This window comes from Leguminivora glycinivorella, chromosome 8 (genome assembly GCF_023078275.1).
Source record: "Leguminivora glycinivorella isolate SPB_JAAS2020 chromosome 8, LegGlyc_1.1, whole genome shotgun sequence".
Classification (NCBI taxonomy): domain Eukaryota; kingdom Metazoa; phylum Arthropoda; class Insecta; order Lepidoptera; family Tortricidae; genus Leguminivora; species Leguminivora glycinivorella.
In genome coordinates this window covers 21262397-21288736 of record NC_062978.1, presented here as the reverse complement: position 1 = coordinate 21288736, position 26340 = coordinate 21262397, and the positions used below count along the sequence as shown (strand labels likewise).

General features: G+C 38.5%; 1 protein-coding gene across 1 annotated transcript in view; it reads right to left on the bottom strand.

The window, feature by feature from the left end:
* Positions 1 to 1193: 1193 nt before the first annotated feature.
* Positions 1194 to 26340, bottom strand: part of LOC125229112 (glycine receptor subunit alpha-1) — a 42168-nt gene continuing 17021 nt past the window's right edge. Inside the window, exons 4-10 of the mRNA XM_048133892.1 lie at positions 20819 to 20973; positions 11531 to 11686; positions 7944 to 8084; positions 7082 to 7311; positions 4744 to 4884; positions 3470 to 3652; positions 1194 to 1679 (exon numbers count right to left, since the gene is read on the bottom strand). Coding sequence (XP_047989849.1) covers positions 1530 to 1679; positions 3470 to 3652; positions 4744 to 4884; positions 7082 to 7311; positions 7944 to 8084; positions 11531 to 11686; positions 20819 to 20973 — 1156 coding nt within the window. The 3' untranslated portion in view covers positions 1194 to 1529. The remainder of the gene's footprint in view (positions 1680 to 3469; positions 3653 to 4743; positions 4885 to 7081; positions 7312 to 7943; positions 8085 to 11530; positions 11687 to 20818; positions 20974 to 26340) is intronic.

Here is a 26340-nt window from a genome sequence, read left to right as displayed (position 1 = left end):
ATAAACAGACATTTTAATAAAATACTCTATTGTTTTCAACACTAAAATTATTAAAATGTGTTTGATAATGATATTTATAGAATACTTACAATTATACATTTTACTTGAACATATTTGTTATAATCTGTATTATTTAAAATTTCTTAATTTAGTTCTGGAAAGGTTGCATATTAAAAAACCTAAAGAAGCAGACATTTGGAACTATTGGTTCATTTTATGAGCTGTCAATGGTGTCAATGGTATTTATTTATTTATACATATTGAGTACGTTATTTTTTGTATTAACGTATAGAATTTTATGATATGAGCACTTATTTTACTACTTTATTATTAATATTCTATTTTGTGCTGAATGTTTGGTGGCATTTGACTGTGATTACTGCAATGGATCAGCCAGAGGCAGGCCCAAATGGCTTGCAAAAACACCGTCACGTACTCCTCTGAATGTTAGTTTCTCGAATAAATAAATAATCACTCCAATTTTTCTTAGCAAATAATCAAATGATGTGATTGACATACCCACGGGTGCAATTAAAAAAAATCAAAAATAACTATTTAATATTGACCTGTCATGTTCTCGTTCTGGTTAAAATTCTTAACATCTAATATTTGTCCTTAGAACTCTTAGAAGATAGGTTGACTTGACCACGACTGTTTCTTTGTTTATCAAATTTCTAATTCTAAAAAAAACGAGGTATAATTTCCGATAGTGCTATGGAGAGTTAGTCGGCAAAGCTTATCGTTACATTGTCGTTTTACTAGGGAGCTACTATGAGTAGTGACACTTACGCCGTGTCTTGCGTAGGCGACGGTCGCGCGACCGTCGCCGTCGCGTCTCATACTTCCATATCGATAAGGTTTGATTTCGTATGCGTCGCATCGCCATCGCGCGACCATCGCGCGACCGTCGCCCACGAAAGCCACGGCCTTACGATGAGAAGTAAGTTATGTTTTAATAGCTACGTAAAACGACCTGCCGAAAGGTCAAAAAAGCTCGAGATTCCTTTAAGGATTCGTAGCAAGCTCGGTTCTACATCTACAAACGTAGTTAAAGCTCTCATTATAAACATCTTAAGATATTAAGGTATAAACTTGTTTGCAATGAAATAACAAGCATAAATATACACATAATATTACAGGCTTACATATTTAAACCTCATGTTATTTTATATATTTACAAAATTTCGTTACAATCCAACACCTAATTTTAAAATGCGAACGAAACTCCGTTTGAGAAGGCGTAATTCGGCCGAGCTTGTTAAAATATTGACATTGTTACAATAAAATTATTGAGGCTGTTTTAGTGTCACACGCGGTCCGACCGCACCGAGCGATCCGCACCAGATTTACATGTACCTAGGTATTAAGATCAGGGAAGGGAGCATTTTAAAGTACCTAAAGCGGACGGGCCCGCGCGGACAACAAAATCAACTTCTGAATACAAACTGGTCGTGCGGATCGTTGCGCGTGACACTAAAACCAGCCTGAGACTGTGCGTTTCAGCGCAGATACCAAGTCACTCGATTGTGTTATGAAGAGGTCTTGGTCTTCAGTAGAAGCACCGGCCAGTACATAGTTACGAAGAGCAGGAATAAAGCGGGGAAAACGACCCGCGATAACTTGTCGATCTCCCGCCATAGCACACGCTCCTGACCTGTGTCCGCGTCCAGCCAAGCTACCTGCAAACAAAAAAAATATTTTTCCCCTCACTAGCTCGGAAACACGTGTTTTGTCCTTTAATACCAGCGGGTAAAAACGCATTTTATCCACTAGTGGGTAAAGTAATTTGACCTTGAATAAACTCAAATTAACTGCTTTAAAATTGATAAAAGTAGGTGAATCTAGTAATAAAGATGATTTACCACCTGTGGAACTACTGGAAGCAGTGATAAATGCATTTTTTAACCGCCTTCCAAATCTCAAGGGAAGGGGTTCTCAATTCGTCTGTTTTTTTTTTTTAATGTTTGTTCCTCGATATCTCCGTCGTTACTGGACCGATTTTGAACTTTTTTTTTTTGATTGAATGTATATGCATACAGATTGGTCCCATTTTTCTCAGAACCCAGTTCTGGTGGTGGGATCCTGGAGAAATCGAGGGAACTCCTCAAATCTGAAAGGCATACATATGGTGATTTTTATGTTTTTAAAGGAACAGCATGCATTTACGTACGGAACAGTGACATTTGGTGCAGTGGAACTCCTGATGATGGTCAGAACGGAACTCCTCAAATCTGAACGGCACACTTATAGTGACTTTGGTATTTTTATAAGAACAGCATGCACTTACGTCCAGAACAGTGACATTTGGTGCAGTGGAACTGCTGATGAAGAGTGAGCCGCCCCTAGTTAGAGTTCCGTTCTGATAATCATTCTCATCTGTAAGTACTCCAGAATCATCCAAATTTCAAAATTGGTTCAGCAATGACGGAGATATCGAATAACAAACATTAAAAAATATACAGACGAATTGATAACATAATCCAACATTTGAAAGTATTTATCACCAGAACCCCAAAGGAAGGCGGTTTTTTTTTTCTTAAAAATTATTGCGTTGTAGTTTCCTCGCTATAGTTAGGGGAAAAGTTTTGTGTTACACTCGGGTGCAAATGTATTTTACTTCTCGTGTGTTAAAAAACTCGCAAGTTCAGGATTCTATTCTCGAACCACTCGCTTCGCTCGTGGTTCAACTATAGAATCCTTTCACTTGCTCGTTTTTCAATTCCACACTCGGCGTTAAAATACAACTTTGCCCCCTTGTATAACAAATAACTATTTTTACACATCACAAACCACGCCCAAATAGACATCCAGACGCCCAAGCCAGCCAAACTTAAACGCGAGAATTTGAACGCCACTTGAGTACGTCGGAACTCTTGAGCGATCAACGGTCACTAGAATGCAGGACTTTAACTGAACTCTGATCGCTGTCTGCTTGGGCTATAACCCAGTCACCACTAACGCGGCCTCGAAACTTGGCCTAGCTCAAACTTTATCAGTTTTATCACAAGGATAGGAATTGCAGGATCAGATGACGATAAAGCTGGCCTTCGCATGTGACAGGACAGGAAACGATGGTAAAAGACGGCGGTCTTTTACCATCCACCATGGACCATGTGGGGCGCCACATGGTCGTACACAGTTCTGTTGTGCGCGAAACAAAAACCCCCTGACAGCAATATTTACATTAGAATGGAAGCTCTTCAAACCAATCTCTCTGGTGGTGTTCAAAGAAAATTTTCCTCCAGATAATTTTATCACAAGAAAGTTCTTGAAAAAATATTTATAATGGAGGTCGAAACTGAGTGGACCGAACTTGGTACTTACTCGTACCATTAAAAAAGAGTTTATTATAAATTATTTACTGTACCTACAAATAATACTTATGTTACAGGATGGGCAGCACATTGTTTACCGATGTTAGGTACTACCAATTGAAAAATACTTTAGACTTTGTGAAATTTGTTCATACTTGAAGAATGCTCTGTCGGCGCTCAACCCCTATCAGGTGGGGGGTTGCAGCGGGCGCGGGGTGCACGGCGGGGGTGGCCGCAGGTGGGGATGTGGGCGACATGACGTCGACCTTACGGCACCTGACGCCGCTACCTTCCCAAGCTGCCACTGTGCCACAGGAGCCTTTGTCGCCGTTGAGACGCTGAAAATAATTGGGAAACTTTGATAAAACAATGCCGCAAGTGCAGCAACACTACCTCATGCGAGTGCATAATCATCCTGGGCCTGCTAAAAGGTCATATCTCAATTTTTTTGAAATTATTGTAGATGAATCACCCTGCACTAGTGTTGAAGCCGGAGTCACTAAATAATTTGGCTCCCGCGATATACAACTGATAGCTAGGAAACATGACCATAAATTCACTGATGTACAAATAAATAATAAGCATTTAATCAAAAATAAAAACAATATTTAATAAAATACAATAGTTTTATTAGTTCCCTATAGTTCAGACGATAGTTTTTATTATAAATTTAGTACAATCGTCGTTTCGTTATTTGGTCATAAGACGATTAGTTTTTCTTAGAAAACTGCTTGACTTAACAGCCAAACGAGTCTTCGACGCTTTTATCAAAAACAAGCAATTTTGCTTTAAAATTAACTGAAGACGGAGAGTTTCTTAATAAAGTGCTGCTACTAGTACTTATATTCCCGGGTATTCCACGAAAATAGATTTAATTGAAGGTATTCTTGAACCAATTAATGCTTGTATTTTAGGATCAGGCTACTAAAAATAGTAAGATATTTAAGTAGGTGCCTCTGATATTTTTAACTCACTTGTAGGTAACATAAAATTTAGACATCAAATATAAAAAGTTTAGTGGAAAATCACTGCCTTCGCTGGGAACTGACGGTGTCTGGTTACTCCTACACTCTAACAAAGCCACCATGACTTGAAGTCAAGCCAGCGAAATTTCACTCTTTCTCCCTACACCCTTTCGCTTCCCTTTCGCTTCCCCTTCCTTTTCCCTTTCTATATTTTAGAAAGTTTCGCTGCCTTCTCGGTTAAAGTCTTGTTGGCTCAGTTGGCAGAGCGTTGGAGTATCAATCCAGTTGTAGTAAGTTTAAGTCTCATCCAAAGCAGTGATTTTCTAGTTTTAAATTGGTTCTTACTGTTCTAAGCCTAGTGACGTCAATTGCAGACATTTGCTTGTCAAAAGTTTATTTTATAAATAAAAGAGTGGATCTCAAAAAACAAAAGTGGACAGATTCTTAAAAGGCATACAACTTACCACAGGAATGATTCTCGGCAAGGATTCTTGCGCCTTATTCTTATTCATCTGATACTGCTTGTCTAGGACCTTGACCACGACGAACTCTCCCAGCGCCGCGAATACGAACATCATGCACCCGGCCATCCATAAGTCTAGGGCCTGAAAATAATATTTATTTAACAATTATTGCACAGTAAAATATACAGTAACTAAAGGCGGACTTAATGATATATGACAGCTAAGTATTTTATTTTCTCGCATAACCTTCTGAGCACCTTTCAGTCTGGTTTTCGACTGGAACATAGCACTTGTACCTGATTGCTCAAAGTAACCAATGGCATCAGTAGGCCTAGCACATGATTGCCGTGAGAGTATGACTGTCGCCGCGAGATAGATCACACGTCTTCTTCTAACTGTATTAATGATATACTCTCGCGGCAATCATGTCCTAGGCCTACAGGCGTGGCATAGATAATCAAATGGTCACATTTATCTTTTTCTTGACTTCTTTAACGCTTTTAACACTGTTGACCATGAAATTCTTCTTGCCGTACTTGAGTACCCCAACGTGTCGCCTTGAGCTTTAAATTGGTTTTCAGCAAACCGTATCTTTGTGAACGTTAACGAGCAGTGCGGGTCGATTGAAAATTATCCGAATAGTGTGATTTGGCCACTGGTGTACCTCAAGGAGGAATACTTTCTCCTTTATTATTCTCCATCTTCGTCAATTACAATTACTCCAAACATTCGCTGCTCATACCATCTTTACGCCGATCACTTGCAGCTACTGTGATACTGCAGTGCTGACCTGGCTCATGCACTTGCGTTGGTAGGAGAGGTTCGGTCTATTTGCCAATTCTTCCAAGTGTCAGGCCTTACCATAGGGCGCAACCGACAGCTTCCTAAAGTGTAATTGACACTCTCTGTATACTTCAATGGCACGCCTATCCCCTACAGGTGCTCTACAGCCAGTGTACGACTTGGGCGTCTTTCTGGATAGAGGCCTGAGTTGGAGGACTCAGGTAGCCGAAATAAGCCGAAATAGGGTTACTGGTACTCTTCGTGCTCTAAACAAACTTAAAAAGTACAGCTCAGCCTTACAGATTGGTAGGTTACGTTATGTCGGTAGCAAAATGTAAAAAGAAACAGATTAAACAAACAAATTAACCTGTTTCTATTGGCAAAGTAGGTTTGCAGGAGTACAATTGACATCTTTGATGAATAAATAATGCCAAATTACTAGTTGATGTGGATCTAAGAATCCAGGACCGAAATAAGCGCGCAAGCTTTATATAGGGGCTTTATACAGGTGTTTATACATTATGTTATAGAGGAGCCTCAATACAGATTGTAGAATTCAATTAAAGGCACCTATTCAGTGCTGATCGTTCTATTGGTTGTTTACGTTCTTGCTATGCATAAATTAATGTCTTATTTACGAAAATATTTCTTAAGCTTAAGTTTTTGAAAATAGTTGACGTAGTTCGGAAAGCGGCAAAGCTGAAGTGGGACTGGGCCGGTCATGTCTGCCGAATACCGAACGAGCTAAGCCCATGCCCATGCCAAGATTACCACAGAGTGGCAGCCCAGACCAAAACGGGAACCTGGAAGACCACGTATGCGATGGCGGCACGAGTTGGATTCCTTTTTGAAAGAATGGCCGAGAACTGTACAAAACCGGAAAGAATGGAAAAAGCGGGGGGAGTCCCTTGCCCAGCAGTGGGACATCGCAGGCTCTTAATAAAATATTATAAAGTTTTTGAGAGAGCGGTGCTACCTAATAGCGGTTGCCTCCAAATAAATCTACGGTTGGAATATGAAGACTGCCGCTATAATTATGACGGCTTTAGATATTGTGAAAATTATCTAGCTAATTGCTTACGTCATGTTTTATTTATTATAGTAATGTTTTTGACTTTTACTAGCAACATGTCTGACTGTCTTACTCTTTTACTTGAAATCTACTTTGAAAGTTGTACGCGTGTTTATTACAGTAACCTTTTACCAGAGATGTACAAAATATTTTTAATATAAGTAGGTACCTATTTGAAAACAGAATGCAAACACCTTTCTAAATAACGATGTTAACATTACAAAACGCTTCAACGCTTCAAAAATAATATCAAACATGCTGAGTCTCTGCGGACGGACACATTATCAAAACGCCTAATTCATTTCTATATTTTAACAGAAAACATTATTATCAGACGTTGCGAACTGTCAAGGTTATTTTAAAAACGTACACCATAGAACTTGCGACGCGGAGCCTTTGATCAATATCTCTATTGGCTTCCGTTTTTTACTTTGAAGTGTAGGAATTGGCGATCAAAGAGTTAAAATTATAATTTATTAGTACCTTTACGTAAGCCACAGGCGGTATATCAGCTCTCAAACCAGTAAACATGGTTACCAGAGTCAACATGCAGGTAACCAACAAGGTCACTCTACCAGGAATGGCGTCCAAGTCTAGCCAAAAACTAAACCACGATAGCATGACCACCAGGGATGATGGAGCAAACGTTTGGATCAAATGGTGACCAATCTGTCGCTCGAATCTGAAGTATACTACTAGTCTTGAGTAGTTGCCTGAAAAAAAAAGTTAGTTGTTATTATACAGTATACAATTGTGTAAAGTACTATTTTATTTGAACGAGTGCAATTGAAACACGAGCTAAAGACTATACCTATTATATGTTTCAAATAAACTGAATGAAAGAAAAATACAGTACATTTAAATAAGTCTCTGGTGTTATTCCATATGTCTCTATTGTTATCAAAAATCGTACTTCTAATGTACAAAGTTGATATCGTCACTGAAAAAATCTCGTATCTCACGCTGCTCCTCAAAGTTAAAACGCAGTAAGTCTATATGCATTCCATACATACTTACTACAATTTTCTTTTCATTGACGAAGATACAAGTTTCTTTAAAAGTAGTGAAGATATGTATAGGTATTAGAAATGAATGTTGATGGATGAAGAGGAAAGGGTAAATTCAAACAACAATGGATGGATCGTGTGAAAGAGAATATAAGAAAGAAACGAATGAGTGCTGAGATGATGAAAGAAAGGGGAGAATGGAAGAGGAAGACACAGGGTAGTAAGAAGTCGAATAGATATTTAGGCCTTGAATGTAATAACATACACAAACAAAAAAGCAAACATTTGAATCTTTCAAAAAGTTACTTTGCCCATTTCCCTATTCTGAATCATCTTACCGTCCTTATCAATCATATATCCATTGGTCTCCTCAAGTCTCAGTGGTTCCCCGATGTGGTACTGCAGAAGCTTCAGCTCCGGATTTATGGTTACCCCGGCTTCGCTCCAACGGAACCTCACTTTCTGGTTACTGTACGAAACTGTAAAGAAATACATTGTGTCACAAGAGAGCAAAATGCCATATTTTCGGCGACGGCGTTGAATTACACAAGGAATTATAAAATAATGAGCGTCATCATCCTCCTTGCGTTATCCCGGCATTTGCCACGGCTCATGGGAGCCTGGGGTCCGCTTTGACAACTAATTCCAAGATTTGGCGTAGGCACTAGTTTTACGAAAGCGACTGCCATCTGACCTTCCAACCCAAGGGTAACTAGACCTTATTGGAATTAGTCCGGTTTCCTCACGATGTTTTCCTTCACCGAAAAGCGAATGGCAAATACCAAATGACATTTCGCACATAAGTGAAAAACTCATTGGTGTGAGCCGGGGTTCGAACCCGCGACCTCCAGAACGAAAGTCGCACGCACTTACCGCTAGGCTACCAGCGCTTCTATAAAATAATGAGCGTATTAGGCTTCAATTGTTAACGCCCAGATTTGAATAGTATTGTAGGATTTGTAGGTAAAGGGAGCAAAATTACACAAGTATTACACATTTAATAGGAGGTAGGGCATAGCGAATGATATTCCGCTTTGTGTGGTAGGGCACAGCACAGCGGATATTGTCTCGCTCGAATCTAGAGCAGAGCCCAACTGGGGTAGTACCTCCGCCTTACAGAAGACCGCAGCCAAATAGCACTAGACCCTACTCATAGTGTTGTGTTCCTGTCGGTGAGTAAGGCTGCCAGAGCTCAACGAGGGTGCGGTGTGCTGATGACGGGAGGACTTACGGAACTAACTTGTTCCGTTTATTGTCCTTTGAGTCGTCGGCAACCCGAACCCTCCTTAGAACTTGTACACTCCTTTTTGCTGTGTACTTAACACAGCAAAAGGGAATGTACAAGTTTCTAATGGGGTGGCAACGCGCATGTGACACTGTTTGAGTTGCAGGCGTCCATAGGTTACGGTGACCGCTTTACATCAGGCGGGCCGTATACTTGTTTGCCACCGACGTAGTATAAAAAAAAAATTAATATACCTATTTACGGTGCACTGCCAGCTGCCAGTGAAAAACCACCCACGCACCTTACTAGACGTTGAATTGTAAATAGTTATTGCAATCCGGATTGGTTTCCAATCTGGCCAGATTTTGGCCATAATCCGGCCGGATTGGATTTCGTTTTCTATAGGGATATGACGGATAATAATTAAATTGCAGTACCTAATTTTTAGTTTTTTTGTGGCCTGTATAGGTAGATTTTCAAATCGAAAAATCTTTTTATTAAATCCTATATCTGGAGCATCGCCTTACGCATTTATACGCGTGTGAAACGTGGGCAATGACGAAAATAGATAGAGAGAGATTGGAAAGCTTCGAGGTGTGGTGGTGGCGGAGAAGGAAGGGATTAGTTGGAAAAAATATCAAATGTTAGAGATCTAGATAGGATTAAAGAAAAAATAAATATATTAAAGACAATAGAAAACAGAAGAGGTGTACTAGTTGGACATCTGCTACGACACGACCTGTTTCTCAAAAACACCGTAGAAGGAAAAGTAGAAGGAAAGAGGGGAAGAGGAAGACCTAGGTGAAACTATTTCACAGTTGGCAGAGGACCGGACGAGTTGGAGATTGTTCCACCGACAAGAGCACATATCTTAAGTTAGAAGAAGAAGAAGAAGATTATAGGTAGATGTAATAGATGTAGTTATTTTTGTTTTGAGAATAAAAATTAAAACCGAAAATATATAAAGTGCATTAGGGTAATTCCGAATGACAAAAATTCACGGGTAATTCCAAAAGGGAAATCTTGATGTGATGGAAATAATGGTGATTTTTATGCGACTTCGAAATTAGACGACTTTCGGAATTGCCTAATGCATCTTACCTTACAATAAAGAAAAAAACCGGCCAAGAGCGTGTCGGGCCACGCTCAGTGTTGGGTTCCGTAGTTTTCCGTATTTTTCTCAAAAACTACTAAACCTATCAAGTTCAAAACAATTTTCCTAAAAAGTCTTTATAAAGTTCTACTTTTGTGATTTTTTTCATATTTTTTAAACATATGGTTCAAAAGTTAGAGGGGGGGGACGCACTTTTTTTTCCTTTAGGAGCGATTGTTTCCGAAAATATTAATATTATCAAAAAACGATCTTAGTAAACCCTTATTCATTTTTAAATACCTATCCAACAATATATCACACGTTGGGGTTGGAATGAAAAAAAATATCAGCCCCCACTTTATATGTAGGGGGGGTACCCTAATAAAACATTTTTTTCCATTTTTTATTTTTGCACTTTGTTGGCGTGATTGATATACATATTGGTACCAAATTTCAGCTTTCTAGTGCTAATGGTTACTGAGATTATCCGCGGACGGACGGACGGACGGACGGACGGACGGACGGACGGACGGACGGACAGACAGACATGGCGAAACTATAAGGGTTCCTAGTTGACTACGGAACCCTAAAAACGATTAAGCCCACTGGTGGTTGACGGTCGGGGTGGTGTAGCGGTGCAATAACGGCGCGATAGCTGGAGACCCGGGTTCTATTCCCGGTTTCCCCATAGTAGTTTTTTACTACTTAAATATAACAATTAAAAAAACAAATCAAAACACAGAAGTGAAAAGTGAATACATCGCTAATCTCATTCTAAGAACGAAATTCAATTTAAATAAAATGATTTGTTTGTATTCTCTGTTTGTAATCTCAATTAACTTTTTTCTTTATTTATTAAATCGCCAGCTTTTATATTCGTTCGTACATTATTCTGTTGAGCTCAGGCCCCGTAGCCGAATGGCATTTCTCCGACGCCAAACGAAAGCGATACGCCGCTGGCTCTGTCGCGCCAATACGCAAGCGCGATAGAGATAGATATCTACTAGCGCTTCGTTTCGTGAGCGTTTCGTGAGCGATTGTGCCATTCGGCTAGCCACCCTGACCTTCTATTCATCGCCTTTAAACGGATTACCGGATCCGTTCCATCGGATTGCAATCCCTAATTGTGAAAGAGCCCTTGTGACCTACTTGCGCGATATTTTTAGTTCTTAGACTCACTGTGCGACGTTTGGCCTAGGCCGGGAATAGTGCACGTACTGGCCCTTACTGCGTTTCACATTATCCGATCCGATATCGGATGTCGGACCGATATCGGATAATATACATTACAGGAGCCATTTTGGATTTTTTCCATTGAAATCCTTCCGACATCCGATATCGGATCGGATAATGTAAAAACGGACTTAGTCCTGCAGCCGTAGCATATTTATGCTATATTCCAAACATTACAGGAGCCATTTTGGATTATTTCTATTGAAATCCGTCCGACATCCGATATCGGATCAGCCGTAGCATATGCTATATACATACATTACAGGAGCAATTTTGGATTTTTTCCATTCAAATCCTTCCATCCGATATCGAATCGGATAATGTGAAAACGGACAGTCCTGCAGCCGCAGCATATGCTATAAAGAACTACTCACAGCTCTCGATGTAAATCGGGCACGACTGTATGTCCATGGGGTAAAGCTGGAATTCCATTTGGCAAGCGATTATAGCGTGCATCCGGGCCGCGTAGCGCACGGTCTGGTTCCGATAAAGAGTGACGGACGAGAACTTGTGGGTCAACTCTGCTATTTCTGAAAATTTACAAGAAAAACATATTATTCATCGAGAGATTTCGACGCCTGATAAAACGCCGTTTTGTGTGTTTTGCGCATTGAATAAAAAAAAAAAATTCATTTTGTACGCTTCATGCAAAAACGAAGGTGGCAAAAAATGCATAATACCAAAAACGAAAAACGTCATTTTGGTATTACTAGTAGGTTTTTTTTTTCAAAAGTGTAAAAGGTGTTGTAATTGCACAAAGATGATGATTCAGTCTGTAAACTGATGCATTTTTCCATCACATTTGATTGAAAAGTTCAAAGTCCAAAGTGTTTTATTTGTATGTAGATGTCAAACTGATTACAGTGGTGGTAAACAATATAATACACCCTGTTTTTATTGAATTCCGTTAACTTTCTTTAGGGTCTCTCACACTAATTATTTCATTGGTGTATATGAAAACGAAGAAAAATTTTTTTTGCGAATTTAACTAAAAGTGATAAGTATACACAGGATGGTTCCTGATAACGAACCTGCCGACATGTCGAATTTAACGGAAAAAAAAAAAAAAAAAACACGGTGTGTAATGTAGCACTATACTCTGCCTGATGGCGTACAAAAACTTCGTAATGTCCTTACAGACTAACAAAAAAAATCCTTAAGAAAAAATGGCCACTTTATAAAAGGCCCCACGTGTTTATTTCTAATTCCCCAAAAGATATCACCTTCCGCTTCCATCGCCTTCCGCGAATAATTTACAGTCTGGTATAGTCCGGCGAGCTGGATAATTATTTGCTCCGGAATTAGATTTATTTTCTACTGTAGTGTGCGTATCGTCTATGTGTACTTGCTTATTATATAAAGCTTGCTTATTATATTTGCTTACGATCCGGCAACCGCCTCATATAAGGATATGGCGACCCTGCCTCGCACATCACGACGTGTCGCGTGACATTTTAAGACTTTTCTGGTTGAAGATATTCCGATGCATTTTGGTCGGACTGCCAGAATGTCGGTGCACGGGATTTGTCAAGTTTGGCATACAATTTTTGTTTAAAATGGGCGGTCAAAACACAAAGCAGGAAAAAGAAGATATCATAATCTCGCAGAATGCAGCCGGAGGGGATAATAGTGGTTCTATAGGGGAGCTAAAGTTCCATATGTCAACTACAAATATAATTATTGGTGTGATGTTTGTGCTGATGATGATCGGAGCTCTGTTTTTATAAAACGTATGTTGCAAATCACTGGGCCATGGACGGCACAAAAATTGCGAAATCGTATTAGCTGAACTATTTATTTCTTACTCATTCATAGATATTTGATTACCGCCAGTACCTAATATTTCAGAGTTATTCCTCAAAAGTATTCAAACACAGTTTAGATTCAAATGAGTATATTTATGAAGGGCATACTTTGAGTAATAAAGATTAGATTTGACAAATATTTGAGTCGTCGTGACTGGGCTATAACCGCGAAAATCTAAATTCATCAATTGTGTGAATTTTTCTCTTTCCCTCCAACAGAGTCGTCATTAGAGTGACAGAGAAAGATGCTGCGAAATCCGATTTTTCCTGTTATACCTAGTCCCGATCATAAGAATTATTAAATGTGTTACGGGTGACTTGAAAGACAATCAGGCAGGTTAGAATTTCAGTTATTCGATGTGATTGAACATTAATACGTCACATAATAAAAATTGTGCAAAATTAAAAGAAGACCTTGGTCCCGTGGCGTAGAAAGTGCTGCCTTATATGGGATGTAACTTGTGTCAGCATTTACGCTGCTTCCCATTTGAGTTTGAGGCAGACTACAAGTTGTGCTGGCTCGGCAGCGGAGTCCGCGGCAAAGGCTAAGCACGCAAAGTACTCCGCGTTGGAATCGGCTTACGACTTTGTGCCGGTGGCGATTGAGACGGCGGGCCCTTGGGGTTCAGAGGCTCGCTCCTTTTTCAAGGAATTAGGGCGTCGTTTGTGGGAGAGGGGCTGCGATCCTCGTTCTGGGTCGTATCTGGTCCAACAGGTCTCCCGTCGCCGTCCGGCGGGGTAATGCAGCGGAAGTAATGGGGACTTGTGAGCCAGGTACGATCCAGGGAGGAATATTTTAGTTTTAGTATAAGACCTACCTGATTTGTATTGACTTAATTTAATTTTACATTTTAATTTAATTTGTTTGTTTGAAATAATACCAGACATCTTAATATCCTATTACCTTTTCTTAATAAAAAAGTTACAAAAACAGATAAGTAGTTGGATTTATATGAGCCTGTAATATCGTGACTAACTTGTATCGCACCTTCTATCCCTTATTTCACCAAAATATTATAAAATCTTTGTAAAATATAATATTTGCTATCTGATAGAACCATGTGCATTACGCCAGACTACATTAATTATACAGTTTTATCCACTCAAATTTTATAAGTTAAAAGAATTGAATAAAATTTGAAAAGTTTCAAACATTGCAGTTTTGATTCCGGGCCTGCAATGTTGCATACAAAAACCATTGTTTGTCGAATCCCAATCTTTTTAATTTGTTCAAAATAAAGAAATTCGTGAAGCTAAAACTTGTATGTTTATTTATTACCTGTGTATAGTGTCTGTATTAGTCTAAGATCCGTACTAAGCTCGATCTTCACCGACGTGTTAACCAGATGAACATAATATTTTATAAAATGAAATAAGTTTCTGAACATGTCTTAATGTGGCAACCTCAATAAAAATGGTCAAGATTATTTTTTTAATTTTTTTGATTTTTTTTTTAATTTCACCGACGTGTTTACCAAATGAAACAAACTCCAGTAGAAAGTGTACTCTATACACAATATGAAATACCTACATCATATATAATTTTAGTACCCGACTACTGCAACGCAAAAGGAGGGTTATGATTTTGACCGGTATGTATGTGGGTATGTATGTATGTTCATCTGTTCCCTCATAACTTCTAAAGTACTCATCAGAATTCGACAAACGATATGTCATTCGAATCGTCTTAATCGTCCGCTGGTTAAAGGCTATATGACGTCACCGCAAACAAAACATGGCGCCCTCTAGAGGTCATAAAGTAACGAAGCAAAAAAATAAAATGAAGTTAGGATGACATGTTGTATATCATTTGAAAGGGCTTGATTAGCACATTTCAAATATGTATATATTGTTAGCCCTCTACCTTCGCCCTCTAACTTAAAGTGTCGGGCGAAGCTCGACGCACGCGGTCTTAAGCCGGGCGCCTTCGGCGCCCTCAAACTTATAGTGTCGGGCGAAGCCCGACGCACGCGGTCCTTAGCCGGGCGCCTTTAGCGCCCTTATATTTTGTAACCCCAAAGTAAGTTAAATAAAAAATAAGTTCAAAAACTAAAACTAGTCGGGTTTTAGTTTTTGAACTTATTTTTTTATAATATCAAATTGAAAAATAACTGTAAATACTAACAGTTAACCCAAACAGTGAATATCGATAGGTGGAAACTCATCAGTATAGGTCATTTCACAAAAACTAACACGAATGAGTGCATGAAAATACCTATGTGTATTTAACTTGAAACAGTAGTGGCCTGTGATAGTCTTGATTATACGAAAAACATAAATAACTCCGTGTAGACAGATAACGTCTAAAAAAATGTACGTCAAAACCATCGAGAAAGACGTACTCGCATAGATGGCGTTGAAGGGCAAATAGTCTAGTTTCCTTTACTTAAAATAAAATATTTCATGCAATGCACGAAATAAAGCACCACATAATTAGAATAAAAACATGGACAGTAGTTATGTTTAAACATATTTTCTATTAAAGTAAATGAATTGACCGTGATGGCAGTCCTCAGTATTTCATAGTCCATATTAGCAAATTGTTTTGACAGTTCTTAAAAAAAGCTGATTTGACTAGTAGGAAACTAGCCTAACCCTTTGTCGATAGATGGCAGTCTAGGCATTGTGACTACTCATTTTACTTTGACTGTAATACTCTATATACTACAGATGTAGTGCGAAAGGATTTACCTTCGTATTGCTACTTTGCCACGGAAACGTACGAACGTGTCATGCTATTTCAGTCAGTCTCAGTTCAAGATGTTCTCACATCGACTGAACTAGCATGACAAATACGAACGTTTCCGGAAAAATACGAAGGAAACCCTTTTCGCACGACATCTGTACATCCTCTTTGATTGTACCGATGCAGGTGTAACTACTACTATCAAACTATCAAAGTTTTGTGCCAGTTGTAATGAAACGACAAGGGGCCCATTTCTTGAAACTACAAGTTACAATTCTGCCCTGCTAAGCTAAGCTATCTCAAAACCAAATGATTTTGAAAGTGGAACTGTCAGTTATAGATACTTAAGTATAAGTTAGCTATGGATTTTCGTTTGAGATAGCGCTTTTCGGCTTATCAGGGCAGAATTTACAAGTGTAAATATTTTAAACGGGTTACTCACGTATTAAGTCGATATAGCGTTCGACATGTTTCGATCCAATTTTCGAGGATCTTTCTCAAGACTAGTGACCCCGCGTTTACATGTCGAGAGCGCGACGCATACTGAAATGTCGAACGCTATATCGACTTAATATGTGAGTAACCCGCTTATAATATTTTTAAATATGTATGAGTCTCACGGGAGTTTTATAGGTAAAATAATTTAAAAGTAGTTGTCAATGTCTAATATATATGACAATTTAGAAAGATTAAAAAAAAAAAAAAAATTAGAAAGAGACTTCCGCTTGTAACTTGTTACTTTCAGTTTTGAGAAACGGGCCCAAGGTCCTACGAAATAATGACAGTGAAAGCGGAATAGTCATACAGGTGGAAAATAGTGAATTCTTACAAACAGCCTGATTTTTTTAAAATGTGTAAATCTGACAGCAAAATCCTTAAAAAACTTTAAAAAAATGTTTAATTTGCTTTTCTTCTTTAAACTAAGACATTTTGACTGACTGACTTTATTTATTTTTCCGCGGTCCTGGGTTCGAATCCCGGTAGAGGCATTTATTTGTGTGATGAGCACATGGATATTTGTTCCTGAGTCATGGACGTTTTCTATGTATATTATATATATCGTTGTCTGAGGACTCACAATACAAGCCTTCTTGAGCTTACCTTGGGGCTCAGTCAATGTGTGTAAGAATGTCTTATAATATTCTATCTCTATTTTTTGTGCTTAAATTATGCATACTAACATAGGTATGCAGCATTAATAACTAAACTAGTTTTAGTCATTATTATTATTGCGTTCTTTAAAATTGGCTTCAAAATTTCAAAGTATCACGTTTCGGCGGCGCTTTCCATAAGGCGGACCGTATGCTTGTTTGCCACCGACGTTAGTATATAAAAAAAACTCCAGAGTAAAGGAATGCCATAAAATATTGCAGGCCTTGGCCGGCAATTTTTTTTTTCGAGTCACAGATATTTTGTGACATTTTATTTTTATTTATTTAAGGAATAACAAACAACTGTACAAGGGATACAACAACAACTTGTACAACAACTGTTACAGTAGGTGTTATTATATGTACAATCAACAACATTATCCACAAAGTACTATGCAAATGTTGAAGGTTGTCAGACACGAGGCTGATGTCACTGATGTTCATAAAACTTAAATTAAAATACCAAATTTCAAGTAAATCGGTCTAGTGCTTTCGAAGAAATCGGCTGTGACAAAGGGACAGACAGACACACGAGTCATCCTATAAGGGTTCCGTTTTTCCTCTTTGAGGTACGGAACCCTAAAAAAAGTAGTAAGTAGTGACATTATCGTATTTAGCAATAAAAAAATATAAGGGCGTTATTTACTAAAGACAGCGTTTGTGTATACACGAATTAATTAATCAAAGTCACTATGAGAATAGAGGTTTCAAGTTATTAGTAATATTGAAATTGACACATAATTTCTTGTTTGCTAAGTGCCTGATTATCGAAGCACTTAGCAAACGAACACTATTTAGTCAACAAGTTAAGTAATTAAAATAGTGTTGAACCTACCATGAATTTGGACGAATTATTATGAAATATTCAAAATGTTTCAAATGTAACGAAGTGCCGAGTTTCCATAATCCAACTATGTTATCTATTATTTAAGGCCAGCCATCAGATTTAACACAAAAGAACAAGCAGTTTGTAGGATTAAAAAATACAGTGTTTCCAATTTCTAAAAATTGGGGCCACCCCACAAAAGCGTTTCCTAATCTTCCGCGTCTAGTCAACTCTTTGCGCCACACAACTTTTAAATTATAAATGACAGTACTCATGGCCACAGACTATAGTCCGTATCTAGGTGTAGTGTGTATTTAGGTACCAATTTCAATTAATGTAAACAAAATCTACCCTCAAATTGATCCTTAAGCCAGTTGAGGGTAAAGTAAAAGATTACAACATACAATCAACATACAATCACGACTGTATCCCATAAAGGGATAATAGGCAGAACACATGAAACTACTAAAGCTTCAGTGCCACTCTTGGCAAATAAGGGGTTGAAAGAAAACGAAACTGTGACATTGCAATGACAGGTTGCCAGCCTCTCGCCTACGCCACAATTTAACCCATATCCCATAGTTGCCTGTGTGGTGACGGGTTAAGAATTTCACCACCCCCTTTCTTCCCGTGGGTGTCGTAGAAAAGATTACACGACCTAATAAGGACGTTAATTAATAAACAGGTCGCTCAGTGACAGACCCGCTTGCTTTTGTATTTGGTTGGTTAGCGAACAGATGTCGTAGATGGGCATTTTCAAAATTTGGGTCCCCCAATTAGCGTAAGTCGTTAACAAAAATTAACTCTCTGTCAGTTTTGTGACGACAATTAAGCATAAAATGTGTCTAAAAATTTACTTTTCATTCACATTTTTTTCTTTTTAAATTCACATTCTGAATGTAGATTATCGCTTAAAGTATATGTAACTAACACAAAAACAATATTTTTATTGAAATTTCATGCTTAATTATCGTCACAAAACTGACAGAGAGTAAATTTTTGTTAACAACTTACGCTATTGGGGGGTCCCAAATTCTGAAAATGCCCATCTACCCGAAAATGAACAAATTATTTGTTTACGTTAATTTAAACACCTAAAAGTACAGAGTATAGTCGAGGCGAAGACGTGGCTTAGGATTGAGCTCGCCCAGAAGGTGTCTATTCACCCATTTGAATTTTGCAGGGTTATAACGTTATGAGCTCGGAAACACAGACGTTGGCGCAAGTGAGCGGGGACGCCATTTTCCAAATCTACTAGATGACCGACGCTTAGAAAACGCTAGTCTAGGGTTACCCTTACGGGGCAAAATTACCAGAAGACTGATGACGGTAGTATATAGCTCCTCCTAAAATCGTACAAACCCCTTTAACTTTTTTTTTATTTTTGTCCAATATAAATGTATTTCCACCGGTATTTGGTCCAGTTTTTTCAAAGTTGTCCACCCCACTTTTTTTTGGATTTGGAATTTTTTATGTGGTTTCCACTTAAAATCGCGAGCTCTTTCAATCCTACTGGGAGAAAAAAAGTGTCCCAAGGTTTTTTTCCCATTCCGTTACCATATTTTCATACATTTTATTTTCAAAAATGTATGGAAATCTTGGGATATTTTTTTTCTCCTATCAGGATCGAAAGACCTCCCGATTCTGAGTATGAATCGCGTAAAAAATACCCATGTTACAAAAAAAGTGGGGTGGACAACTTTGAAAAAAATGATCCATTTGCTTAAGGATAAGATGGAGCCAGACGAATACAAGTTGACAACAATTTTAATATGACCTCATTAAGTTAAGAAGTAATCTAATTATTTAATTGAATATGTCATAAATTATAAACTGTAAAACTTAGATAAAATACACCAAAGATAAATCGTGTCCAATGACAGCGAAGTCGGGAATCGAACCCGAGTTTCCAGCTACGTGGCTACCGTGATTACCTTTACACCACCCCGACCGTCGCTCTAATCTCTCCCTTTATCTATTTCAGTGTATAACTTACCACTAGGTACGCCTTATCAAAATCGCTCTAAACTTGTAACTTGGTCTGTCTCAAGCTATGTAAGTAAGCAAATAATGAAACACACAGATTGTACTCCTCAAACGAAGATAATTTTATTCAACCACATTAAAAAGTAAAGAAAATTTTATTTCAAAAATTTCGTACTAATAAAATATTAGCTTCAATGTCATCATTAAGTATTGTAATTGGTGTTGCTTATTACGATTTAAACGTAACAACTTTCGCTTTACATTGCTTCTTACAAATAAAACTTTGAAAGACGATACAAATCCAAAACACATGTTATTTTTCAACGTCGTTGAATAACTATTGGTCATCAGTTTGAGGCACAGCCTACAGTTTAATTTATTGCTCGGGTAACAAAATGTGACGTTATTCGAGTAAAGGGACTTTATTGTCGGTGGCGCTTACGTCCCACGGCGTCGTATTTGTATACGAACATCGTTCATAACGCCGTAAGCGCCATCGACAATAAGGTCCCTTTACCCAGATAACGTCACAAATAATGCTACTGAAATTGCATAAGCAAAGGACAATATGTAAAGTCAACCAATTGGAACCACAGGCCACTGTAGAACTGTGTCATAGTGACGTTATACATCAGATTGTAAGAAATCTCTTACTGCTTGTCATTTTGACATGGTTGTAGAGTGGCCTAGGGTTCCAATTGGTTTACTGTACTTTTAGGCACTGGTCCCACCGCGAGCTAGTAAGCTATGAGCTATCGGCTATAAAAGCAAACAAATGATAAGCACCCCCGTGCAAATAAAAGAGACACGGCGATTGGCTCCCATCCTCTCCATATGAAGTTCATCTCGATCGCCGAAGCTATCAAGCTCACCGCTGGGCGAGTAACTATAAACATCGCCGTGTCTCTTTTATTTGAACGGGAGTGATTATCTTTTGTTCGTTTTTATAGCCGATAGCTTACTAGCTCGCGGTGGGACCAGTGCCTTTACTCTGAATTGAGTTAGGCTGGTTTTAGTTCCACGCATACCAACACCAATTTATAACCAATTTATAAGAAGTTGATAATGTTGTAGTTCACTCTGCGTTTCATCGGCGTCTAACGGCAACGGCTAGACCGACTGAACAGTGCGAATCGCTCCACGCGTTTCACTAAAACAAACCTTATATAATTTTATTCTGACGTTCCATTTTTCGTGTATGTTCTTACCTGTGACTTTAGAATTGAGGAAGTACGGGTCGGGGTGCCAAAGGTTGTCAAAGAACTCCGGTGGCAGGGTCACGTGGTCATCACCTTCTTCGAAGATGTCTTCGGGAAGTTGCAACCGGCTCTCGATCCATGTCTGTCTTATGAACATGTCCACTCTGAAACGTTAACGTATTTATTTAAGTATTTACATGAATGAACAAATTTACGAAGTCAAAGTTTATATGACTTTGTAGGTAATACCTACTCATTAAAGTACCTAAGTAAAGACTGACTCGCAATATTTATGATTATTATCAGGAGAACGCTGTGCTGGTCTGATGTATGGGGTGACAGTGCAGTTTAGTATGAAGAAAATAGTTCTAGTGAAAGTCCGCAACATGGCGCGATGTCATATATTTCTGGTCAGGTTTTATAATAGAAGAATGAGATCGTCACCTCGATTAGGAAAAATATGTTTGGGGCACATATGGGCTAAGACATAAACCTTAATAGTAAGCATCACACATTATCTGATGTCCTGTAGATTTTGTACAGATTTTGTTCTATATAGGTATATACTTCGGTGAAGGAAAACATCGTGAGGAAACCGGATTAATTCCAATAAGGCCTTTTTTTTACGTTGGGAAAATGCATTTACACTTGGAGAACCTTTACACCTCCAAATTTTTATTTTTTATTATATCCCATTAATTATAATTGACTGTGGGGACCTTTTACATCTCCCAAGATCTTGTTTCAGTTAAGTCAATTTAAGCTATGTAACATACAAGCACGGAATGTTGTGTCTTACATCTAGGTATACGGTATTGACTTATCATTTGAATATTTAATACAGCCCGGACAGCTTGAACATGTCATGCTCGCTTAAAAGTCTTTGCTTACGGTGGCGTCGTTGATCGGGTCGCCACCTTCCCGAATATAGGTTGAGGGAGGCGATGGCTGAGATATGCGCCATACTCGTGAACGGGTGCTGTTTGTGAAGACCGGTCTGTTTGAGCTAATAGGGGCTATAACTATTAGATTGTAACATTAATTTTGATTACATTGAGGCACTCTGTTCGGTCCTTGTTTGTTTATTTTCTTTCTGACTCTTGGAGACCATATACATCTCCAAGGAAAAAAGTAGATTAAGTATATCTATTTTTTTTTCTTTAGTTGTAACATCAAGAGTCAGTACAACTCTAAAGTTATTTTAGTTATCTTTTATTTGTATGAGTTCGTTGTTTTTTGTTTTCATCATGTATATTTTTTCTTTTTTTTGATGTACTTTAACACTTAGAGACTATACATCTCTAAAATCTCTTATTAATCATAGTAGCTTTGTACTTTGTATAATTTATTGAAATGAATTTCCATAGAGTAGGTACCTAGTCTGTTAATATAATTTAGTGCCGCTTATAACCTTTCTACCGTCACTTAGTTTTTCTAAATTGATCACTAATGGTTTATTTTTTTGGTGGGTTGATATGACTTTATTTTTGATATGACATTGACAACTCTGACCTGACGTGACGTTTCTAGTGTCTTGACATCTGTCAATTGAAGTACGTTTTTATTTACGCTGTTACAGATCGTTTATTTTTACTCTGTTATGGTACGTTTCTTTTTACGCCGTTCATAGTTATGGTTATTTTAACACTTTCTTGGAAAATATTGTGTATAGCTGAATGTGTTAGAAACTTTTGTATTTTTAGTTTAAGTTACTTATTTATTTTCCTTTTTTTTACCCTGTTTTAAACTGCTGGTGGATAGTCGATATGGTATAACATAGTTGGTTTATTGCCAACTACATATCAATTTCAGACTCATATTTATATTTATTGATATATATTTAGTTTATATATATTTTATTATTTAGTATGTCTTTAGGTACTGATAACGATAGTGATGTATCTACGGATCACTTTATTTCTTTTTCTTCAGACAACGATGATAACAGTTTTCATAGTATTCCTCTCCCTCTAAATGATATTATTTCTAACCAACTAGCTGATGTTCCTAAAAACTTAAATATTCTACATATTAACGCGCAGAGTATTCCCGCCCACTATAACGATTTTTTAACATCTTTTGATGTATCTGGAATTCATGCAATTCTCGTTTCTGAATCCTGGTTTAAGCCATGTCTCCCTTCAACTTCTTATTCTTTACCAGGGTTTCACTTGATACGCAATGACCGCATAGGCCGGGGTGGAGGAGGCGTGGCCATTTATCTCCGTTCTCATTTTCCCTATTCAATTATAAAGGCGTCAGTTTCAGCGTTCAATTCTGCGGAGTACCTCTTCTTAGAATTGAACATCTCTAGTATTAAAGTCCTTCTTGGTGTGTTTTATTCTCCTTCTCTTAATGTAGACTATTTCTCTTCATTTGAAAAAGTACTTGAGGACCTCATGCCTTCTTATAATCACCATATTATTATGGGTGACTTTAACACATGTCTTCTAAAAAATGACTTTCGTTCCAGATCACTTAAGTATCTCGCGGATGCCTGTAACCTCACAATTCTACCTTCTGATGCCACTCATCGTTTCCCCAACTGTATGCCCTCTCTTCTGGATCTTACTCTTGTCTCTTCTCCTTCTCTAGTCGGTAAATACAGTCAGCATTCTGCCGAAGCCTTCTCTTATCACGATTTGCTTTGCTTATCATACAAGATTCGTCCTCCTAAAGCTAAACCCAAAATTGTAATGCAGCGTAATTTTAGTAGGCTCAATTTGGATAAGCTTCGTGAGGACGCCTGTAATGTTGACTGGGGTGTAATTGAAGCTGCCAATAACGTTCAAGAGAAAGTGTCACTTTTTAATTCACTTCTAACTCAACTTTTTGACGTGCATGCTCCAGTTCGCCCAGTTAAATTAAAACACCTCCCTGCGCCCTGGCTGACCGACGACATTAGAGCCTTAATTATTAAAAGAAACATTGCCAAGTATAAATTTAAACATAGACCTACTGACAGGAATAAAGCGAAGTATCACGCTTTAAGAAACCGTTGCAGTACTATGTGCCGTGATGCTCAACGCCGTCATATTCACAAGTCTGTGGTCGATGGTGATTCTGCAAAGATCTGGAAATGCTTAAAATCCTTTGGTGTAGGTAGGTCGGCGAACAATTCTTTACCTTCAGATCTAAACCTTGATGAGCTTAATGAACATTTCTCCTCTTCTTATACTTTTAACGGCCCAGTAAAATCAAAAACCCTCAGCTTTCTCTCCAACATTCCCACTCCTGCCTATTCTCCATTCATTATCACTCATTTTTCAGAGATTGATGTTGAGAAGAATATTTTAGCTATTACTTCTAATGCTATCGGCGTCGACTGTGTGGGTCGCAATATGATCATCCCTCTCCTTGACATTCTCGTTCCAGTTATTACCCGTATCTTCAATTTTTCTGTTTCTTCCTGTAGTTTCCCTATTTCCTGGAAAGACGCTGATATCATTCCTTTACCAAAAAAGTCTAACCCATCTTCCTTTTCAGATTATAGGCCAATATCCATTCTTCCTTTTCTTTCAAAAGTACTGGAGAGGCTCGTCCAACGACAACTGACCTCCTTCCTTAACAGAAATTCACTCCTAAATCCTCTTCAGTCTGGGTTTCGATCCGGTCACAGCACGGTCACTGCACTTGTCAAGATTTCTGACGATATCCGTTTGGCCATGGACAATCGTAAGCTTACGGTGTTGACGTTGTTAGATTTCAGCAACGCTTTCAACACCGTAGACTTTGATATCTTGATGGGTATGTTGCGTTCTCTCAATGTTTCTCCAGAAGCAATCCAATGGTTTCGTAGTTATTTAGTAGGTCGCCGGCAACGTGTTAAGGTCGATGACTCTCGTTCACTTTGGCGCAGCACGGTGTCTGGCGTTCCGCAGGGTGGCGTGCTGTCCCCTCTTCTTTTTTCAATTTTCATAAACTCAATTTCTTCAAATCTCACTTCTGATTACCATCTTTATGCCGACGACCTACAAATTTACTCACAAGCCTCGCTCGACGAATTACCTTCTCTTGTTCACACTATTAATTCTGACATGGAGCGCATCTCGGACTGGAGTTCTTGCTATGGTTTGAAGGTTAATCCTTCCAAAACTCAAGTTATTATAATTGGTAGCCCGAGAACCATAGCAAGAATTGATTTTGAGAAATTTCCTGGTGTTTTATTTGACGGAGTACTGATTCCGTTCTCTCTCCAGGTTAAAAACCTGGGCGTGCTCTTTGATCGGACACTCTCGTGGGCTCCGCAGATGAGCGAGGTGAGCAGGAAGGTCTTTGCATCTGTTGGCTCCCTGCGCCGAGTTCGTAACTTTTTACCTTTTTCCACCAAAATTGCGCTTGCACAGTCGCTTTTACTGCCCATTTTGGACTATGCCGATATTAGTTACTTAGATTTAACGGAAGAGCAACTAAACAAACTCGAACGGCTCCAAAATATTTTAATTAGGTTTATCTTTGGTCTACGTAAATTTGATCACGTCTCGAGCTATCGTAAGCAACTCAAGTGGTTGCCTATTCGCTTCCGCCGAAACTCTCATATTCTCCATCTTCTATATTCCGTCCTGTTTCTTCCTAACACTCCCTGCTATCTTAAAGTCCGTTTTAAATTTTTGTCCTCCGTCAGGTGCTCTCAAAATCTTCTTCTTGCCCCCCCGCCTTCTTCTTCCAAGTCATATGTCGATTCATTCACTTTTCGTGCAGTTAGGTTGTGGAATGCTCTGCCCGTGGATATTAGACGCGCTAAATCCCTATCTATATTTAAAAATCTTCTAAAGGATCATTATTTATCTACATCTTAGTTGTCATAGATACCTAAACACACATTTATTATCATCGATTTATATATATTTATATGCTATGTAGTAGTTTGTGTAGTATATGTTTTATTGTATATGTGTAGTTTATGTATTAGTGTACTTGGTATGTGTCTAAATTTGTGTTTTCTTATTTTCCTATTATCTCTTTTATTTGCACCACCCGCTCACTTAATTATGTTCGCTGTTTCGCTATTTGAAGGTTGGCTGGTAGAGATCGCTGCTCAGCGATAAGCCCGCCTGTTGTCACCTTAGTTTGTTAATTTCATTGGATCTTGCTGTATCTTTTGTTTTGTAGTGTGCAATAAAGTATTTTATTATTATTATACTCTTTATTTATTTTCTTTCTTAGGCTAGGCTGTTTATAATATGAATATAAAAGTAAAATACAAAAACACATACAAAACAATATAAAACACATATAAACACATTATAAAAAACCTAACCTAGGGTGCCGCCAGCAGCGGGGCAGGGCCCAAGCTGCCGGTGGTTAGGGCTGCAGAGAGAGGAACCGTCGAACTATCCGTGCTGTGTCCAAGATCACCGCCTTCTGCATCTGGCCCTTGATCCAGCCACCTAGCGAGAGTCTCTTAAGATGTTGGTCGAGACTCTTCGCTATGAGACCGTTCGCTGAAACGACTATCGGAACAATGATCGTTGATTCAACATCCCACATGGCGGTTATCTCGTGAGCCAAGTCTAGGTACTTACTGGACT